At 38.7% G+C, this 22,909-nt stretch overlaps 1 protein-coding gene across 1 annotated transcript in view; it reads left to right on the top strand.

Moving 5' to 3' along the window:
- Positions 1 to 166: 166 nt before the first annotated feature.
- LOC104274343 (myoD family inhibitor domain-containing protein-like) overlaps positions 167 to 22,909 on the top strand; it is a gene marked incomplete at its 3' end in the record, with an annotated part of 36,236 nt that continues 13,493 nt past the window's right edge. The window contains exons 1-2 of the mRNA XM_009869948.1: positions 167 to 257; positions 12,713 to 12,844. Of these exons, the coding sequence (XP_009868250.1) occupies positions 167 to 257; positions 12,713 to 12,844 (223 nt within the window). The remainder of the gene's footprint in view (positions 258 to 12,712; positions 12,845 to 22,909) is intronic.

The raw sequence follows: 22,909 nt of genomic DNA, 5'->3' as shown, positions 1-22,909 counted from the left end.
CCGCCGCTTCACTGTTGTTCCTCCTCAGTCCTTCGCCCCCGCGCCGTGAATTTTCTGCATAAAATACATTAACGAGCCCTTTCATTTGCTTGTTCCTTCAGGGTCGCGTGTTAGTTTTGTTGGAGGGGGGTGCAGGCTCTTTATTACTCGGCGAGAGAGCTGGCAGATGTCCCAAGTGAGAGAACCTCTTCCTCCGGGGCCTGAAGGGCCAGAGCAAGCTCCGACTGAAAACAGCTCTTTGATCTCTCTCCCTCGAGGTGAGTTGCTTTAAAGTTTCTCTCTAATTGTTGCGCCTCTTATTTGAATGATACATTTACTGATTTGTTTTGTGGGTTTTAACCCCTCTTCTTTTTCCCTTCCCCCGACATCCCCTCTTCAGTGTAACTCTCTAACACTTTCACTTCCACCTCTTTATTGTTTTCACCAGAAATTCCTATGTAGAAAATTTATTTAAAAGAAAAAAAAAAAGATGCACTGATGTCAGCACCGGTTTTCAGTACTTGAAAAACTGCAGTCATTCAGAGGCAGGCGCTGCTCCTTCAAAATCGCTTTCTTATTTGTCAGCTTTGTGTTTGTGTTTAGAAGCTCTTTCCTGTAACGCTCTTCTTCCAGGTCTTGCAGTAAACTGAGAAAGGTTGATCCAGGAGCAGAGGAGTTGTTTAGGTTGGAAGATACTTTGCTATTTTTTTTCCCTTGCATTACTTTGTGATACCACAGCTAAAACAAGTTTTTAAGAATATTAACTTGTTTGTATCAGCTTTTCAAAAGGTTGTTTAAAAGTACATTCATCCTAAAGAGAAATTCTTTTAAGTTATGTCTGATTTGCATTTACACAAAATACATTGATATTTTGATTACCATGATGTGGGGAAGTTTGACAAGGTGTATTGCAGGTTATCCTCAAAATAAGGAAACATGTTTGTCTGAGACTTAATTAATTTTTTTCATTTACACTTACGGCTTTGTTTTCCAGAATTCTGACAGGAGTTATAAAGGTCTCTGAAGAATAGGCAAATAAGCTTGTTCAAACACTGTAACTTTATTCATAGCTGGTTAACTGGAGCAGAGCCTGGTAACACAGTTGTGCAACTGTGGATTAAAGATGCAGTCTTGTTTTTGTAACTTGGAAAATCAATAGCTATGTGAAATCAAAGTTGAAGACTCATTTGAGAAACCAGATAGTATCCATAGCTAAGTAAAAAAATGTTCTGGCAGGGAGACATATTAAATTGGCTTATACTTATCTTATTGTTGGGTATTTTTTTTTTGTCCTAGAGAATGACTCATAACTTCTAAACAGTAAAAAATAATAACAAAGATTAGATACAGAAGATCAAGTGTTCTGAACTGTCCGAATCATGTTTTTGCCAGAAACATCAGTATCTGTGATACATATTTATTTTCAATGTGCTGTTTTTATCTGTCATGTGACAAAGTGGCCACATTGGTTAAATTCTGCTTGTAGGTCATACATCAAAGTTACTGAAGTTGTAAGTCAGTGAACTAACTAGCCTGGAAAGTGGTCTCATTCTTACAGTGTCACTTTAAATTGAGTTTTCATTCTCAGATCAAGTCTTACATGATTCCATTTTGTCAGATTTTAAATATATGCTCTTCTTTTTATGAAAAATAAGGAAACAAATGCTGATCCATCCGTAAATAAAATTATGTGCAGAAAATCTGAATGACACAAGTACAGCTCTCAGCTGTTGAGGTGGAGGGTTATAAACTTACTTTCTTAGGGATCAGTAAGGGACAAACAAGTGCAATATATTGGTTTAGGTTTGCTCACTGGCCACAACTTTGAAGGCACATGCTCAATTTTAAAGTGTTTGTGTAGTTCACAGAAAGACGAGGCTGTTGTTTTGTAGTATTCAGCATTCAAATACATAATTTCTATGCTAATGAACTTAGATTTAAGGATAACTGTGGACATTTGTTGCTTTTTTTCTAGCCTAAGTCTGTTGGGGAAATGGGGGTGGAAAGAGGAAGAGGTGAGTTCATAACATTTCCAGTCTATATTCCAGCATTTCTGTTGTCAGTTTTGCAGCGTGTGGTTACAGGGTAAGGTAGTCCAGATATTCCAGGACTGAAGATCTAAGATAATGTGTGTGGGACTTTCAGCACCCTCTAGTCTTTCTATAGTACCCCCAGGACATCTGAAAGTACACTGACTTCTCCAGAATTTGGTGATAATTTTAAAAGCTGCGGGTGAAATTCATGTTATTTCTGGAAGCAGGCTAAAGGTATTTGGAAAAATCTGTGATAATTTGAAATAATTACTGCTTTACTTAGAATCACCTCATCATATTAATGTGATGACTCCATATATTTAGAGTGAGATACTTGAAATTTGTGTTCACATAGAAATAAATATACCTTTTTCAGAAAAAAAAAAGCTTATATAGTATTATACATAAAGTATTAGATGCATTCTAGTGAGAAAGAATTTTTGGTTTGTAACAGCATACTTTAATATGCTTTCTATATTTTGTTTAACTAGTATAGATACCTTGTATCCCAAGAACAAACTTCTCCTCCTCTTTAGTTCTGTGACGTATCATCAAAAAATCCAGATCTTCAAAGTGCTCCTCTTGCTTATTTTCATGTACATTCAAATGCTGAAGCCGGATTTTCCATGAAAGGAAAAGAAAACTTAATTGAATTTTAAATATTCAACAAATAGCTATCTTATAACCTAATTAAAAACCAGACAAAAGTGATAAAGCTCAGGCAGATTGCAGGGATTTGCATCAGTTGTGGATATGGTGAAAACTGTGGGATGAGACTTTGGCCTACAGATGCGTGCTCTGGCTTGCGCAATGCAGAAGAATTTATGTGTGTTACTTGAACCAACATGCTCTCTCAGCATCTCCTCCATCACTATTCTTCCTTGTTACTTATTTTTTTAATTAATGCATAAATATGAGTGAGATTATTGGACTGTACCCCTCCAAAATTAGAGTGCTATGAGAGAGCACTGGTGAGGCCTCCCCTGGAGCCCTGTGTGCAGGTCTGGGCCCCTCACTGCAAGAAAGACCTTGAGGGGCTGGAGCGGATCCAGAGGAGAGCAACGAGGCTGGGGAAGGGACTGGAGGGAAAGTCCTGTGAGGAGAGGCTGAGGGAGCTGGGGCTGTTTAGCCTGGAGAAGAGGAGACTCAGAGGGGACCTCATCACTCTCTACAACAACCTGAAGGGAGGGTGCAGTCAGGTGGGGTCGGGCTCTTCTCCCAGGCAACCAGTGACAGGATGAGAGGGCATGGCCTGAAACTGCGTCAGGGGAGGTTTAGGTTGGATCTCAGGAAGCCCTTCCTCACGGAGAGGGTGCTCAGGCACTGGGATGCACTGCCCAGGGAAGTGGTGTCCCTGGAGGTGTTTAAGGAGGGGCTGGATGTGGCACTTAGTGCTGTGGTCTAGCCAGTGTGATGGTGTTGGGTCACAGGCTGGACTTGATGATCTCAGAGGTCTTTTCCAACCTCAACAATTCTGTGATTCTGTAACATCTTCTTTTGTGGCAATGCAATTACTCAATTTCAGTCTTTAAGCTATTATCTGTGCTAATGGAGTCTGCTGCTCGAAGGTGCAGATGACGAGATAAAAGGTTTAACCTTAATTTTGGCAAACATCTACTTGATTTTTGCCATGTCCCTCCAAAGGTGTAGCTCATGAATCCTTGTTCAAGATCTTGGTGATGCTGTCTCTCTTCACTGGTATCTCCACAGGCCCTGGAATCAAATTATGACTACTTCTAGCTGTGCTCTGTGTGATGGAGTCAGTGAATAGTGTCATCTCTGTGCTCAGACCACTCCAGTTTGACCACCATAATCAACTATTTTCTTCACTGGGAAGCACCAAAATAATGTCCCTGAGCAAGGAATGTGACAATTAGTGACCATTAGCCTCTCTGCTTTAAAGAAAATGTTTCATATTTTAGAAACCATGTTGTGATTATTGCCTGCACTAATTATTGCCTGCACTAGACATTTTTCATTAAATCCTGAGCATTTGAGTAAACCATGGAATACAAAACAGAATTTCAGTGAACATGGAACTATATTTAGAGAATCAGGCCACATTTTAGAAAGTGTAGGACTATCATGTGTGAAGTATTTCGAATGCTTTTACCTTTGCTTATTGGTAACAAAAGGTAACCTAGAATAACAAGTGACTAATAATATTTTTCTCAATTTATAAAATAAAATAAAATAAAAACCTATTATGAAATTGAGACCTTTTGGATGATGGAAATCCACTAAAATTTATTTCTTTTAACGGAGTGGGGGAGGAGAATGGAGAAGTCCAGTAGAAATATTGTCAAGTTGTATAAATGACTGGTCTCTGGCACAAATCATGTCTCTGTTGCTGGACTGAGACACGGTTCTGATTTGCATGTGCTCCTTTTCAAGAATGTGATTCAAACCTGTTCATGTTTTCTGTGCTTAACTGTTTTCATAATGAGGAGCACCAAAGGAATGTGCTGGTTAGATGAGATGGGGTGATAGGAGACTTACTGTGGGGAGCGCTGGGACATTCTTGAGGCAACACTGATTACTATCACCATAATTATTGCATTTTACCAGCAGTGCCTCAGTGTTATGAGTAATGGATTTTTATTTTAACCGTTACCCAGTGCACTCAGATTGCTCAAAATTAGCAAATACTTCCTCTGTATTTGTGTTCCCACTTGCAATCTGATGAGAGTTGACTGAATTGATGTTAATTTGTTTCATTGCTGTCTGTCAGTACTGAGACATTTAGTGAATGTTACTGACTAAAATACCTAAAACTTTCAGAAGGTTCGTACTCTAATTTCTTATAAAAATATACTTCTGCTTTCAGTTTTGCATGCATGCTGTTCCAGTAAAGTGATTCACGTCCACATGGGCGTGATAGGCTTGTGTTTCAGAGTTAACTGTAAAGGTCTTGCATCAAATTTGAAATACTTTTATTCCATCTCATAGACTGATTTTATATCAGAATAATTCTTAACTTCCATTCCAGGCCCTCAGAAATTAGATTCTGCTTTATTTCAAATTCTTCTTTTTTTTTTTTTCCTAATATGTGACATCCAGCAAGAGTGTATTATGCTAGTGTTTTCATTTGGGTCAGCAATAAAATTTTGAAGTGCATGTCCTGTTCGCCCCTGCTCTGGTTTGCACTGTGGAGTGATCCTGGGGAGTGACCTGGGTTGGATTCCTTTTGGCCAAAATAATCTGCAGGATGCACTGCAGGAATGTGTTTAATGCACTCCAGCCACTAATAAGCCTTCAGTCTTTGAGATTAAATCTGAGAGCTAGTCCAAAGTAGAAAGCTCCTGGAACATGCATAATATGAAATTTGTCCTTAAAATCAACTCTTTCACTGTACACGCCCATTTCCATTGGCCCATGCTGCTGCTAATACACCCATAGTCACTGGGTATTGCTTAGCAACAGTAGTTTTACACACCTGTAAAGCGACATTGGATGAAAAACATACATTTATAACTGACCACCTGACAATTACTGCAATTATTTGAGGAGTTTTCACTTATGTATTTGAACTTTTTAATGCTTTCAGTAGTGCAGAATACCTATTTGCAAGTTGCTAGTAATTTTTCATTTATCACAACTGAAATTTGTCCAGGCATGTCAAACTTGTAGTAGATTCATAGTTGTTCCATAGCTTGCACTTGGAAAATTCTGTGCAAGAGCTTTCCAAGTTCAGTTGAATTGCTCTTATCTTAAGAGACTGATTTTTTCAGTGGCATTTTTGAGGCCACTAAAAGTTGTGATGAGACATTTAAGTGAAAGCCACTGAAATTAAATAAAACTAAATTAGTTATTTTAGTTTTGAAACAATCAAACTTCTAAATGGAGGATGCCAACTCCATAATTTGTGGGTTGTCAATATTAATTAGATTGTACAGCCAGTCGTTAATGAAATGAGATTATATCAGGCAAATCACGAGCTGGAATAGGCATTCTGTTACACGAATAACACAGTTGAATTTACTTGTTAGTGAAGTGCCTAAAACTTTTAGGCATTTCATGAAGTAGCTGATGGGTGTTACTGTTAATTGTTGCATTATGAAACCTGGTATTATCATGGTTCCTTTGTGTTATTGTTGTGAACAGTGGAATTTTCGGTAGGAAATAGCATCCTCAGTGGTTCCTTGCCAGCAAGGATATTAATGAACAAAAGAAACATTAGAAATTCAGTTTTTGCCAAATGCTCTTCAATCCCTCCCAACCGCTGTAGGCTCGAGACAGAGAGCCGTTTTGTTATCTTTCCTTTTGGAAACATTCTTCAATTTTTTATTCCTCATAGATACAGTTTTGTGGTTTGATTTTGGGGTTTTTTTTTTGGCCTTGTAATTTCTCTTTGCTTTGAAGGACAGAGTTCCATTTGGGATGATTTGATCTTTGCACCTATATGTTCAAATTTGCATCTGCTTGTTCAGGGATAACTCAGGCCTTCTGAGCATTCAAGTTTGCATCCTGGCAGCTGGGTCAAATTTCGGTGCCTATGTAAGCTTTGCCCTGTGCTTCCATCATTGCTCCGCCCTTAAGCAGTAAAACTGTTGGTCTGTTTCTGACTCCGCATTTTTGGATGTCACAATAACTCCACTGTGCCAGTCAGTTCTGCTTGTCCCTCTCTCCTTGATGAGAATGGTGCACTCAGGTTTCCAAAGCCTTTCCCAGTAGTTGCTTTTGCTTTGCTTATAATTTGGTGCATTCCACCACAGTGTTGGTGAACAGAAAATGAATGTATCGTAGCAACAAAGCCTTCTGTTCTTGCAGCAGCAGAATTTTTAACTCGTTTTACAGCTACAGCGTCCCTGTGTCAATCAGTCTAAACCTGTTTCTCAACTCCAGTCTGTCATGTTGGTAATCAAGTACTCTTATAGTTCACATGATTGGAAGAGATGTCTGAGTCAGTATATAGGCTTATGTGTCATCTAATGAATAGAAATCTGCTGCCAATCACGCTCTGAGGATGCGCAACCCACTTAATGTGGGCATTTGTCTCAATTTGCTTCGTGTGTTCAGAAATGGAATATTACATAGGGACTAATGCCACATTTAAACACACTGAGACTCATTTCTGAGTAGACTCAAGGTGTAGTGGGGGTGTGTAGGAGCAGCTGGAGTGTGAATATATAAATGGACAAGCACTTGGAGAAGCACAGTTTGTTATGCCAGACTTGCACTCTTTGAGGTGTGTCCTGCAAATGGACATCCGTTGCCTACCTTTTATGAATTTTCAGGTTTGTGTATTAATTTGATGTCCACTCAGTTTGCTCTACATTGTCATACAGAAAAACAATAAATAATCTTCACTGGGATGTTCTAAAAAATGTTCAGGAATTAGTTTAATCTATTTCCCAGCAACTTTATATTTATAGAAGACAGACTGGGAAGAGATCTGGAGAGATTGCCTTGTAGACCCTTCTTGCATAACAGTACATTTGTCTTTCTTGACAATTCTGACTATTTGTTATATTTATTTTTTTGATACAGATATAGTAATAGTAGCCTTGGTGCTGACCCAGGCTGTTGACACTATTCTCTTGGTAGAGACATGTAAAATTTGTCACATTATGGAGTTGGAAGCCTCCATTTATATATCTGATTGTTTCAAAACTAAAATAATTGTATGTAACCAAAAACATGTACTCCGAGCTAAAACAGGAGTTAATAATCAATGTTACAGTAGTCTCAGTGGTGAAAACAAGTTTTGATTCTATAAAATACATGTATTGTTGTGTAATTTTAAAAATAAATATAATAGTAAATAAAAATAAAGATAATAGTAAATAAAAATAAATATAATAGTAAAATGAATGTACATACTATAAAAGTAATTGATATATACTTTAATAATTCCCAATGACAAAAAATTAGGAGTTCACTTTGTTCACTTATTTGATGAAACAGTGATTTTAAGACCTGATTAAAATTTTAAATTTTTTCACTAAGTGACTTACAAATTGTAGGTAATATAGATATGATTTGGATTGTTAAGCACCTCAATTTTACATTTTGCCAGCATGCTGTATCTCTTCCATATTTAAATCTTACACTTGCATTAATCTCTACACAAGTAGAGTTTGTGCTCATGCTTACCTTTGGAGGAAATCACAGGGTGGTCTGTGGAGGTGCCGCACCTGTGGGGCTTTGGGATAGAACATCCTCAACCCAGGGACTGCTCTTAGTTTAGGAGGGGTACACAGCCGTGCAGGTTGCTGGTAGGTAAGAGGACTATGCTGCTTTTGTGACACGACCTACAGCATCTTACTGTGGTTTTGAAAAGAAGTGGGATTTCTACCTCCACATCTCTTTCTTCTTGTCTATCAGTTTTGGAGGTTACTCACATGAGTGTGGAAGGATGTACTAAAGGAAGCAGAAACTAAAATACTAAGGAGGTATTACATAAAAATTCTCAAAGCTCAGCTTGGTTTAAATGGAGAAGTGCTATAAATTTATTTGCATATGCAGTAGAAGAAAGCCATACCTGTCTATGGCCAGATCTAGTAATTAGTATTTGTGCCAGCTGTAGGCTTTATTAAAGCTGCTCTGCCACAAGCATAGCACATCAGAGAAGATTAAGATCTTTGTGTTGATTCTTAATGGACTCATAAATGTGTTATCTTTCCTAAACTACTCAGCACTATTCTTACGCACGTAACAAAAGTAATGGCATCGACAAAACACAGACTCAAGAGTGTTCTGGAAACTGTCTTCACGTGTGATTGGTTGTAGTCTGTATGTTGTAGTTGCACATCTAAAATAAAAAACTAGTAAAATGTTAAGGTTCCATCATCAGCTGTTTATTATATGGGAATAATAAAAAAAAATCCTTTGTAACTAAACCTGAGACCTGGTGCATATTCAAGAAAAAACAACAATCAGGACACCAGCGTTTGTCTATTTGGAGTGCTCTGATGCATCAGAAGGGATGTATGAAAAAACTGAAATAAACATGGCTTAAGGTCTACTTTTTCTAAAGCCCCATTGTACTAAGTCTGGCTGGGGTGGAGTTAATTTTCTTCATAGCAGCCCCTGTGGTGCTGTGTTTGGGATTTGTGACTAAGCCAAGGTTGATAGCATGCCAGTGGTTTGGCTGTCGCTGAGCAGCACTTGTACAGTGTTAAGGTTTTATCTTTCCCACTCTGTCCCCCTCACACCAGCAAGTGAACTGCGGGTGGGCAGGGGGCTGGAAGGGGACACAGCCTGGACAGCTGGCTCAGGGTGACCATAGAGATGTTCCATGTCATGTTACATCACGCTCAGCAATAATAACAGGAGGAGGTTTTTGAGGGAGGTAGACATTGCTTAGAGACTGGCTTAGGCATCGCTCTCCCTCTGCTCCGCCCTGGTGAGGCCACATGTGGAATACTGTGTCCAGTTCTGGACTCCCCAGTTTCAAGAGATCTATCCAGTTTCAAGGGATCTTCCAAAGAGAGTCCAGTGGAGGGCAACAGAGGTGACTGGGGGACTGGAGCATCTCTCTTAGGAGGAAAGGTTGAGAGAGCTGGGACTATTCAGCCTGGAGAAGAGAAGGCTGAGAGGAGACCTTATCAATGTCTATAAATATCTGAAGAGGGTGCAAGGAGAATGGAGCTGGACTCTTTTCAGTAGTGCCCAATGACAGGACAAGGGGCAATGGGCACAAGCTGGAACACAGGAAGTTTTATCTAAATATGAGAAAGATCTTCTTTACTGTGAGGGTGACAGAGCGCTGGAACAGGCTGCCCAGGGAAGTTGAGGAGTCTCCATCTTGGGAGACTTTCAAAACCCACCTGGATGCAGTCCTGTACGATGTGCTCTAGGCAATCCTCCTTTAGCAGGAGGTTGGACTAGATGATCTCTAGAGGTCCCTTCCAACTCTGACGATTCTGTGATTCTACTTGTGGGAGGTGGGAAGTGATTGCCCTTGCATCACTTGTTTTGTTTTTTCTTCCTCTTCACTTACCTAACTCTGTCTTGACCCATGAGTTTCGTCAGTTGTGCTCTTTCTGCCCTCTCCCCTCATCCCACTGGGGGCTGGGGAGGGAAGGAGCAGATGTGTGGTCCTTAGCTGCTCCCTGAGGCCAGCCCATCACTTCCACAGAGCAGCATCTGCCAGTCTTTGGCAAATAATTAACTTTCCTTCTCCAGATTAGGTACTCCGGTGGGTGATTCCGGAGTGCCGAGTGAGGTGCCAAATACATGTTTAATGGTGTAGGTTTCTGTTATACACATTCACAGGAAAGTCTTCATGTGAATTCAACAGATCAAAGAACAGAAAATGTTAATTGTTGTAAAATTCCCATCAAAATTGAATTGTTTGGCATTCAATTGCAACATAGAGTTTTTTGGTTAACTGTTAATATCATTTAAATTGTTTTGACTGGCCATTTACCCTAGCTAGAATAATAAAAGAAAATAAGAAAAATACACATACAACCTACATACTGAAAAACCTGGGAAAAAAGATACTGGACCAAAACCAAACAGAGGAATGAAAACTAAATCCCTATGAATAATGATGCTTGATTGTGTTCTGCACTCCTTCAGATATCTTAGATAAAAACGTAATTTAGCACACTGGGGGCCCCATAATATTAACATTCATGTTTCCTTTGAGCTGTTCATTGTTTACTACATGAAACAGTATATCTCTGCAAAGTTGTATCCTGCACAAGAAAATTGTATACAGTAACTCTGCAGTTTAGTACTACCACTGCCAGGTAGCTATTGTAATCTTGGTGTTGTTACTACAGTAAAGTAATTTAAAAGCAAAATCCCCTAAAGTAGCTCATTTAAGCTTACTCTATGTGGAAAGCAGAGTGCTTTTACACTCTCCCTCTCTATACTTATTTTCCTTCAGTCTATTTCAAGGAACCTTTTTTGACACTTTTGAAACACATTTGCACCTAATGTCTAACTGCACAGGCAAAATAATCATACTACAATACAGTCGGATTTGTATCTGATAGATATCAGGCAGAAATAATTTGTGTCTGATGTCTGTCAAGGGGGTGGCTTCTTTTTTTTCTTAATAGATTGAGTACCTAGGTGAGACTAAGTCATCAGGGCAAGATGCAAAACTCATTGAAGTCAATTCTCAATCACTTTGGTAACTTCATCCCAGTGAAATGGTTCATTTTGGGATGGGCTGGAGGACATATTGACAAGTTGTTTAAAAACAGGTGATGGGAGAGAGGGCTGAGAGAGAAGTACCATGGAGGTAGCTAGGTCAGAAGCTTCAGAGGTAGAAATTAATACAAGGGGAGCAGCAGTGCTTGAAGGCACATGCTGCTATGCAAGCAATATGGCATATATTATTTTGAGTGATCTTCAATGCCCTAGTTTAATAGGGTGGATAACAAAGGCAGAAAATTAGGATTTAAAATCAAACTGCTGTTGGTTACATAAAGATACTAACCTTTAATATGTTGCAGCAGCAATAAGTGATTTTTCTGTGTTTCAAGACTGGAATGGTTGCTTTACTAGAGGACATGGTATTATTATATCGTGATAAGTGGTTTATAAATGTATTCTTCTTTGAAAAAAATAAATGGAGCTAACAGACTTTTTAACAGTTGTTTGTTTAGATTTACTGTAAATATTAAATGTTGTACATATATTCAGAGAATGCTTGAGACTGAAAATATTTTGTTTTGCAGATCCCTGGAGTAAGTGATATAAACTGATAATCTGTCACTGTGAATAATGAACAAAGTCATTCCAGATTTGGAAATGTTTCCTTGAATGCCAGTTGGAAAAACCTATAGCAATGAATAACAGAAAGATTTGTGCATAGAATTTGACTACTAAAACATTAATGCCAGAAAAAAATAAAGCTGTCACTTACCTTGGTTTGAGAAAATGCAGATCTTCTTGTGTTAGCTGGCAAAATCTAAAAACAACCAGATCTGCTATCTCGTGAAATAAGCTTAAGAATCCCTCAAACAAACTTACCACGGAAATGTCCCTGCATCTTGTATATACTTGGACAGAAGAAATAATTTTCCTTTCATTATGGGCTAAATGTTGACTTTTATTCAGGAACTGCTTTCAAAAGGCTATTTTTTCAATGAAATATGAATTATGAAATATTAATTATGCTATAATAAATTTTCTGAATTTCTGTGCTAATCAGTTTTGAAGTTTCAACAATATTTGTCTTGAATTACACATTCAATTGTAAATAATAGGGAACACACTTTTGTGGAATTTTTGTGGCTTTTATATTCCAGAACCAAATGTACATGGGCAAAAAATAATGTTTTTTTGGTGTGTGACAAAGTGATTCAAGTTTTCATCTGAAAATTTTGTGGAAGGTAGCTAAATGCTAACAAACTCAACTGTAACTTGTGATTACAAAAGGTGCTGAGTATTTTTTTTTCATGATTAAAGACAGTACAACTAAAACACTTTATAAAAAAGGACTCATTGTGCTCTGGACAAGAAAATGAATTGAAAATTGTTAGGAATTATTCCTAAGGAAGCAACATGAGATGCTAAGACAGTATGACTAAAAAACCCTCTTAAAGAGGAATTATTTTAATCTGGACAAGAAGATGAATTGAAAATCATTAGGAATTATTTCTAAGGAAACTACATGAGATGCTAAGACAAGTTATATTTTATGCTCTCTTGTTTATAATTTCCAAATATGAGTTTTGTTCACAAGAGGAAAAATTCCACAGCAACTAAGCATCTTCAACTCTCTTTTGACTTAGAAAAAACTGACCGAGAGAATATTGCAGCAGGAGATAAAGACATAAAACAGCCTCCCAGTAACCAAAGTATACAACCAGAGATACCGGACCAGTCCATCTGGGGAAATCGCGCTGATGGTGACCTCGTCAGAAGTAAGTATTTCCAGAACAAATTGCTGCCATTTAGGCTTACTTTGGCAGTGTAACGGGATCCTGCCTGTTGACTCAGTTAAATGTGTGTCAAATGCAATTGTGTTGCAACTGTAACGCACGTCTACCAAATTTATTTCACAGAACGATTCATGCCAGCATGCGTAAGCAACGAGTTCAAAGAAAGGTGTGATTTGAGTGGTGCAGTATAACATAGACCTCTGTAGCACCTACATTTTAAAGCCTCAATGTTATATTCTTTTCTTATGATTCATAATGGGAATCCGTGTATTTAGTAGGCACATGAGCTGCAGTCTGCGACTGTGCTGGGTGTCATCGCCTTTGCTTTCTCAGGTTATGCATTTAAGTGGCAGAGTAAATTACACTGAGAGCAGTTGCATCCAGATGCATTGAGTACTGGCCAGGTCTAAGTTTATGAACAGTTTTGCATCCTAAAGTAGCTATTCCTTTCAAAACTAGAAGAATGCAGTAAGGCAAGGTTTTAGGTTCCAAACATAGCTAGGGAACTGTGGGGGGTTTTTAAAATTAGTTTTCACAGGGTTTTTTTTTTGAATTAGTTTTTTACAAGTAGTTTTTACATTCCTAGTGTATGTCTTGGATGCTTTAAAACACAGAAAGGTATCCAAGATTATTCCCATTTTTCTATCTTGAATTGAAGATCATATGCTGTCCAAAAGATCATCTACAATTGCATGCTCCTGAGGTGAAAATATTTCTGTCAACTGCCAGAGCTAATACTACTTTAAAATTCTGTGAATGCTTGAACGTTAGTTGCTCAAGGGAGGGGCAGCATGAGAAAATCTTCTCTAGTTATAGGGTGTATTCAGAAAGCAAATGGACTAAATGCTGAGTGGTGCTACAGCTCTGTGAGACCGTTGTCTGACCACACACTTCGGGGTCAGTCTGTCTTTACACGGACCACATTGTACACAGTGCGATAAATTCCTATTTCTGAACCTACTGTTGTCTTAACTGATGCTTTTCTCTGAAGTTATCTGTTTCTTTAAAGATTTGTTTGTTTGTTTGTTTGCTTTTTTTTTAAATCTTGTCTATACAATCAACTTCTGAACTTTGTGTTAGCATTTTAAGTTCTTTTAAAATCTTAGTTAATCCTTTTTTTCTAAATAATGAATCCTGGTAAATACTTACACTGTTAATGTATTGAGTACTTATCTAGATACTTTACAGGACACGTGTATTTAGTATGTCAGATATTTATATGTCCATTTAAAAATAATTCTTTAAAGGCTATAAGGAGGGAGAATTGTCCTGCACAGCTTGAGAGTGAAGATGAAATCCTGAGGTATGTAACTGTGCTCCTCTTGCAGTCACTAGTAGTCTTACCTTTGACTTTGTGAAAAGCAAGTTTAGTGAAAGCTGGAAGTTTCTAAAACTCCTAGTCTTAATGACTGAGTTTTGTGTAGTAGTGAGAGTAGTAGTTTGAGTAGCTAGTTTGAAGCAATCCTCTCTTTGTTTCAGATTCATTATCTTTTTTAACTTTAATGTTAAAGTCTTTGAGATATAAGACACAAAAATGATAAAATTAAAGCAACTTCTTTTTCTTGTCTTTTTTGGGGGGGCTGTGGCAATGAGTAGGCAAGTATTTTCTGCTTAAAAAAATAGAGGAACAGTGCTTGGCTCTTTTGCAAGTACTTCTGGTAGTTTGCAGAAGTTTTACAGCTTAGTAACTCAAGTCTGAAAAATAGAACAAGTAGAGCAAAGAGAAACTTGTTTCTCACAAACATTACTTAGCTATTTCATCTAAAATAACAAGTATTGTGGCTCAGAAGGGCTATGATTCAACCAGATCTATTACCCTACTAAAGTTTTCATATTAAAAGAAGTTTGAGGTTAGAAATAAACAGTGTTTTGATTGTTTACAGTCTATTTTAAAACTGTTTCTTTAAATTGTTTTAGGCAGGGGATACTTGAGTTTTCTCAGGTATTACCAACCATTCACCACCATCCTAATGGTTCAGTATCTTTTTTCCCATACAGAGTGTTTTCCACTCCCACAGCTGATACGTACTCCATTTGTGTTAGCCTTAGTTTTCACTTTATAAATGTTTCCAGTGTTTAATTTCCAAGGTTTTCCTTGTTTGCAGCTGTTTTATCCTGCTGTTATATGGATGTTGATTAATCACTCAGTTTTATTGGCATACCAACAATGAAGTCTAGTGTTAGAGACTCTGTAATGACTTCATTATGCATTTCTCATTTGCACTTGTGAACTCAGTTTACCAGGCAACATCAATAAACTAAAATGCTGTCCCTGTTTTCTACAGTAAGATGTTTTCAGTTCACCTTGCCCTGCCCTTTCAGTCCTTTTCTCAAGCCCCCTTTTTTAAATCTCTAGATGATGAGGTTTCCCTCAGATTAGCCCTTCTCCCACCTCCTTTGGAGCATCCCTTCTCCTTCTGAATAAAAATGTTCATAAAATCTTGGGTAAACAGGTGATCTTATGGGAAACTTCAACCAAGAAATTAATTGTTGTTGAAGGGAATTGATACATGTTCAGTATCTTCATCAACAACCTGGACGAGGGGATAGAGTGTAGCTTGAAGTTCGCTGATGATATGGAACTGGGAGGGGTGACTGACACACCAGAAGGCTGTGCTGCCATCCAACAAGATCTGGACAGGCTGGAGAGCTGGGCAAAGGTGAATCCAATGAAGTTCAATAAGGACAAGTGTAGAGTCCTGCATCTGGGGAGGAATAACACCAGGCACCAGTAGAGATTAGAGCATGTCCTGCTTGCCCTGTTGAAAAGCAGCCCCATGGAGAAAGACCTTGGAGTCCTAATGGACAGTAAGTTGTCCATGGGACAGCAATGTGCCCTTGTGGCCAAGAGGGCCAATGGGATCCTGGGGTGCATTTAGAAAAGTTTGTCCAGGAGGTCTAGGGAGGTTCTCCCTCCCCCATACTCTGCCCTGGTGAGACCACACCTGGAACACTGTGTCCCGTTTGGGGCTCCCCAATTCAAGAGAGACAGGGACCTACTGGAGAGAGTCCAACAGAGAGCTACGAGGATGATTAAGGGACTTGAACATCTCTCCTACGAAGAGAGATTGAGAGAACTGGGGCTGTTTAGCCTTGAAAAGAAACAGCTGAGAGGGGATCTCATTACTGTATATAAATGTGTCAGGAGGAAGGTGCCAGTCTCTTCACAGTGGTGCCCAGTAATGTAACAAGGAATAATGGGTTTAAGTCAGAACATGGGAAGTTCCACCTCAACATGAGGAGAAACTTCTTTACTGTGAGGGTGACAGAGCACTGGTACAGGCTGCCCAGAGAGGGTGTGGAGTCTCCTTCTCTGGAAACTTTCAAAACCCGCCTGGATGCGTTCCTGTGTGGCTGCCCTAGGGGATCCTGCTCTGGCAGGGGGTTGGACTAGATGATCTTTTGAGGTCCCTTCCAGCCCCTGACATTCTAAGATTCTATGATTCTGTGATGTATGAACAGGGAAGAGCTAAATAAGAAGAAAATGGTTATGTTATCTTTCTCTATTAATTGTTAGTGCGCTTGCATAACTGTTACTGGAATACTGCTTTCAGTTGGAGAAGGGTGAGGGGAGAACCACAAATATCTCAGGAATCACTAGAGTAGTTGAAAACATGCCTTATTGTGGAAAAACTCCTGGAATTCAATCTGCTTAGTGTTAACAAGGGGGGATAAAGAGAGGCTTGCCTAATCCCTAAGAAGCATGATACCAAAATGAACAGAAATTTTGTAAGACAGTTCTTCAGCTGTAGCAGACAGAGGGAGAACTAATGTGATGTCTGAAGTTCAGTTAGATTAGCCAGAAGTTGTACAGAGTATTTCAGAACAGGAAGAACTGCCAACTATTTCGTGGATTTAGGTGTGTTAAATTGGCTTTATTCTTCACAACGTGACCGTTGCTATCCATATCCTTCAATTTTAGAGAGTCTCTTTTCCATAGCAGTTCCCCCAACATGGGATGACCTCTGAATTTTTCATCTCAGGTATTCTTCAGGGCAATGTTGTATTCTTCAGGGCAATGTTGAGACCTATTCCATTCCCTTGTCAGATGCACACATCTTTTGTATTTTATTTCAGACTGTAGATATTCTGCTTTTCAAAAGAGCTTAGCCTTAGAGTAGCACCATCTGCTTTTCCTTCTTCTTCAGCAGTGCATTTTAAGTGTCTGCAAACACCTTCTGCTTATTTGCATTGTATCATCGGGTGGCCTGTAACAGAGGCGTTCTGCTTTTTTATCACTCACCTTTGGCAAGTGAGGAGGAGTGAATGTTAAAACGTGCAGGAGGGTAACCTGTGGCTATAGGAATGAAGCCATAGGAGTTTTTGCTTCTCCATTACTACAATGTTCTGCTTTGTTCTTTGGGAAAGGTTGGGGATTTTTTTTTCCCATCTTAAAAAAAAGGCCATAAAGGTAGATTTCAGAATAAGTAAGCAGAATTTTTGCAGATGGCACTAAGTTTTCATCAATGTGTGCTGTTATTCAGGGGAAGGAATGTTTAGGAGGGAAGAAAATGCCAGTCTTGAGCACTATTTGCTTGTGAGGATTTAATCTCCTTTCCAGTTCTCAAGCAAGACCTTAGCTATGTGATATTTAAGAAAACAAAAAACATCTACCATAGATTCAAATTGTCATGAATAATTGATTAATAATAATCCAATTCTCAAGATTAAATACCTAAAATATGCCCATGTTTTACAGATAGAAAGGTCATTGCTATCCATCATTTCCTAGCTTCAATTGCCTCTTTCTCCTCCATGAAACACCCTCCTGATAAGAGTGGTTCTCCAGAGAAAGGGATGCTTCATTCAGCTCTGTGGGGATTAAACAATTTTACACAATACTGTGCCCACTGTTTTATTTACTACATTCTTCTCATTTCGTTTTATTGAAATATAAGCCTAGTTATTTTCATATTTTTGTTTTCTGGTTTTTTCGGTTGACATTTTCACTTTATGTGGCTATTTGTTTAATTTTAATGTCTGGAGATTCCCTTTTCCTTCTGGCTAAGCAAGAGAGTTATTTCTGTCGTTTAAATTGTGCAGTTTGGGTCTGGGACATTTTTCCCAACGAGAAGAAGATAATCTGCTATTATAACCGTTCTTTTTGTTTGATATTAATCCAGATATCTTTTCTCGTCTCATTTATGGTGCACAGCAATCTTACAGTTACTATGCTTTCAGGTGACTGTTTATCCTGTCAAAAAAATAGTGCAAAGTGCTTCAGAACACTTAAATGGTTCTCTTCAAAGCTAGAAATTGTAACAGAGACAGTCTTCTTGCACTGTAACTGTGTGAGTGTAGAAATCTTGCAGAATAGATTAATGGAAATTATTCAAAATTATTGCTGAGTCTGAAAGGTATATTCTTTAGTTAAAGAAACAATTAATGTACGGTGTTTCAAATATACTCAGGTATGAAAAAGTGTGAGCCTATGAATAAACAAAAATTTAATCTGTTCAGTGTTTAAATCTAAAAATGCAGTACTTTGATATTTAAATCCTTCTTTTAAAAAGATGAATCTTAAGGATTCTGGCCAGTAGAAGTAATGGAATTGTGAAGGTCCTCCCTGAGAACTTCTCTCCCAGGGAGATTTCTAATCCACTCCCCAGCAAAGAACTAGCCTGTGTTACTCCTGTTTTTCCATCTGACCTGGCAGATCTCATACGCTTCTGTTCCAAAATCCTCCAAAATATCCTCTCATGCCTATTGAGGAGCCTGGTGTTTTTTTAACTTCTTTCCAACCAGCTGTAAGATGTCTGGCAACACATGCATTTTTGAAAACATTCTTTAACAATATTGTGCATTGGTTAGTTCCTGTAGCACCACACAGGAGGTATAATGTGATTTGTTGTAATAGTTTTGTACTAGTTTTGGCTGGGGAAGAGTTAATTTTCTTCATAGCTGCCTACCGGGGTTACACTGTGGCAAGTTTTCAGCTGCTAAAGAGTGAAATATGGCTTTGATTATATAAACTGGAAGAAAGCTAACTGTGTTGTACAGCATATTCAGAATATTTTTGCCAGTCGAGATGAAGCATCTCATAAAGGTGGTAGTGAAAATTAGGCTGTTTAACAAAACTTGGGAATTTAGGTGGTCTACAGGCAAGCCAGTGTGTTGTGCATCAGAAGCACTAGGGCCTGTGAAAGACCCACAGATTTACCCCTATTGATGATGCATCAGCTGAAGCTGAGAATATTGAAGAATGGTGCTTTTGTAGGATGCTGAGACACAGAAATGGGAAATCAGAAGCCAGTGCTATCAGGATACCAGGAGACCAAACATTTTCAGCATTCCAAGTAAATTAATCAGAGTTTGCAGCTGGTGCACGCACACACAACTGGAGCTCGTGTTCGCTGCTCTTCACCTGAGTCTTGATGATTCAGCTAAGGTTGTTGAGATTTCTCTCCTCCTTTTTTCAGTGGATAAAGGTGATGCAGTCTTCTAGTCTCTACCTGGAAGACTTCTGCAGAAAGTTAAGCCTTTTCTTGCTGAAAGTGTATCCATCTTCTCACCATTTTGATTTCCCCTAGGAATTTCTGGGATCAAACCTCTCAGCTGAGACAATTTTACATGCAGGGAATTTCATACCTCATGAATGCCTGACCATAGCATTTTCATTTAATTTTCATTTCACAGAATCACAGAACTACAGAATGTTAGAGGTTGGACGAGACCTTGAAAGATCATCTAGTCCAACCCCCCTGCCAGAGCAGGATCACTCACAGTAGGTCACACAGGAACGTGTCCAGGCAGGTTTTGAATGTCTCCAAAGAAGGCGCCCCCCCAGCCTCCCTGGGCAGCCTGTTCCAGTGCTCTGTCAACCTCCCAGTGGAAAAGTTTTTCCTAATGTTTTTGTGGAACCTTCTGTGCTCCAGTTTGCATCCATTGCCCCTTGTCCCGTCATTGAACATCACTGAGAAGAGCCTGGCTCCATCCTCCTGACACTCACCCTTGATATATTTATAAACATGAATGAGGCCACCCCTCAGTCTCCTCCGGGCTAAACAGACCCAGCTCCTTCAGCCTTTCCTTCAGTCGTTCCACTCCCTTCATCATCTCTGTGGCTCTGCGCTGGACTCTCTCAAGCAGTTCCCTGCCCTTCTTGAGCTGAGGGGCCCAGAACTGGACACAATATTCCAAATGCGGCCTCACCAGGGCAGAGTAGAGAGGGAGGAGAACCTCTCTTGACCCGCTGGCCACACTGCTACTACACTCCAGGATGCCATTGGCCTTCTTGGTCACGAGGGCACATTGCTGGCTCATGGGCATCCTGCTGTCCAGCAGGACCCCCAGGTCCCTTTCGCTTTCCCGTTTCACCTTTTACTGGGCAGAGAGGCATTTTCACAGATAGCTGTATCCTTGCTGTTACAGTCTTTAAGCCTGACTCTTTGTTGTTTACACAAGTCATCTGTGGAATGACCCAAGAAGTGTTGCTGAAGTTAGTAATCCCATATTTGTAAACAGAGCTGCTGTGGGACACAGATATTTTCTGTGCAGCCTCTCCCCTTTGACTCTAGATTAAATGTGTTGAGGCAACACCGTTAACAATGGACTGCGGTAGATGAGGAATTAGTATACTCTGTGGTGACTCCATATGGAGAAATAAACTTCTTGCTATTGTTGATCCATTTACAGAACAGTAGTCAAATGCAGCGAGAACTTTAAACTTCATCTGATGACCATAAGACAGAGGCATGTATTCTGCATATCACCACTAGCCAGAATTACCTGGAGCCTTTCATTTTCTGTTTTAGCTTACTTCTGACTCTCAGAACATCATCTGAATTTATGGTCTCAGGCTGGGGGAATTTGAATGGCAGTAATCATCAGTACCAGACAAAGGTGAAATTCTTCAAGTAATGTGAAGATTACTGTGCTTGCTGTGTTTGAGCCTCAAGTAAATTGTATCTTAATTTCAGAATATTTTCCTTTGTTGTATTGGCACTGTCTCAGAATTAATGTACTGTTATGCCTAGATGGGAAAGAATATTTATATTCTTTTCCTGATTAGTTCCTGGTGTAGGGGGAAAAGCACAGTATATTTTGTAGTGGTTCCTTAAAGAGGAAGAGTAATAAAATTCTGACTGCATTCTACATGAAATATTATACTACAAACCCAATGAGTCAGTGTGTTTTCAGTCTGCTATTTTCAGTACTAAAGGTATTCAGTTAGCCATTTTTAGCAGAGAAAACACCAAATTACAAAGTGTGTGACAGTATCATCATGCAAGTCGTACTTTTAGGAACCTGTTTTCTGGCAAAAATGTCTTGAACTCTAACCACCGCAAAAATTCTCTTTAGTTTTTCTCTTTTTAAATTTTATTTTTTATTTGCTATCATGTGTGTGGAATACTTGGAGTAAGTTTATACACCCGAAAAGTAATCCTGTGTATTGTTTATAAATCAAAATAATTTTTCAAAATCTAGAGAGTTAAAATAGTTTTTAATCTTTTGAATTTTGTATTTAGTGATAAGAAAGTGGAAAATGGAAAGAGTCTCATCATCACAGCAGAAGGCTTAGCTAAGTAATTATGGTTAAACATTTTTCTTCTTTAAATATCTATCCAGAAGACAGAAAGGTCTAAATACTACTTATGTGTTCTTCATTCTGGTAATATCTGCAGTGCAGAAGTACCCACAAGTACCTTTCCCTGAAGGTATTTTTGTAAAGGACAAGGAAAAACAGGAGCCTATGACGTATTTGCATGTTGTTGTAGTGGTAATGGTGGTGGTTTTTTGTTTCCCTTTAAAAAAAAAATCTTCATGAGCCAAACCCAAATGATCCCTTTAAAAAACATTCAAATGTCAAACAGCTGTGGTCACTCAGACTATGTCTAATACCATTTTGTTAATTCATTATACTGATGAAGTAGACCTCCAGAAATACTGAGGCTTGATTTAAGAGAGTGATGAATTGTTTGCCACCTGAGCCTTAACTATTTTTAAATGAACTGTGATGTTCTGACATATTTTTGTATAGAGACTGCTCTTGAAATTTGTAATCATGAAATGCAAACCCATGATATGCTAACGCAAGACCTGTCTAATTCGGAGCTTCATATCTGGACCTATGAAAATTAGAGGCTTAAATTTTACTTTTAAACCCATTTCCCTCGAATTTTATGCAGTATCTCAATTATCATGTTTTTACTTCAGTCTGAAGCTATAAATATTATGACACTTGTTTGGAGAAAATGTGAAGATTTAACCATGCTAATTACAGCAGCATTTCAACTAAGAGACTATTTCCTGTTGCAGCGGTTCCTTAAGCTTACGTGAGTTTTATTGATTTAGAGCTCAGACTTAAGGTTTTATAATGTTTGCATAAAATGTTACAAAGTTTGCTTTTGAGACAAGTCAAGTAGAGCAAATTGTTAGGCAAGCCTATAAAATATGTAGCCTATGAGTCAGATTTGACCTTCAGGGCAAGTTTTTGCCCCTGAGAGACAGTGTAACCCGTTTGTCGGTTCCTTGGCATAGCAGGAGCGCCTGTCTTCAACTATAGGTATCTCTGAACTACATCTTTCTTCAAAAATATTTTATAAAATATTTCCCTCCCTCAGTATTATGTTTTTACTATGTGCTGACTTTGTAGTGATAATAGTCCCTATCATATTTATAATGTAAAATCAGTGCTGAGAAACATTTTTATATGGGAAAAGATCTTTCAGTGGGACTATACACTAATCACCCTATAAAAGTATCCAGCAGTGTGTGTTCTTGCATCTGAAGTAGTTATAAAGATCTACATATTTCATGGCAGTCTTCATCCCAGCCATCTGTAAACTGTTCTGTGCTGATCAAGACTTGAAAGCTTGAAACTAGTGCGAGTTTTATAGTTACAGCAAATTACACAGTGGTTAACTTCAGAAAGTTTTGGAAGGGAAAAAAAACCCCACACCACACCATTTTAATGGAGGAGTTCTAATAAAAGTTATCTCTTTTATTCGTCCCTTCCTCTTCTTGTTGCTTTCCTTTTACCGTTACTTCATCTACTTCTTTGTCCACTTGATTTTCTGATTCCCATCAGTACAGAAGTGTTATGCC

This window comes from Apaloderma vittatum, unplaced genomic scaffold (assembly GCF_000703405.1).
Source record: "Apaloderma vittatum isolate BGI_N311 unplaced genomic scaffold, ASM70340v1 scaffold6595, whole genome shotgun sequence".
Lineage (NCBI taxonomy): Eukaryota > Metazoa > Chordata > Aves > Trogoniformes > Trogonidae > Apaloderma > Apaloderma vittatum.
Note: the sequence above shows the minus strand (reverse complement) of the source record. Positions and strands in the feature narration are given on the sequence as shown.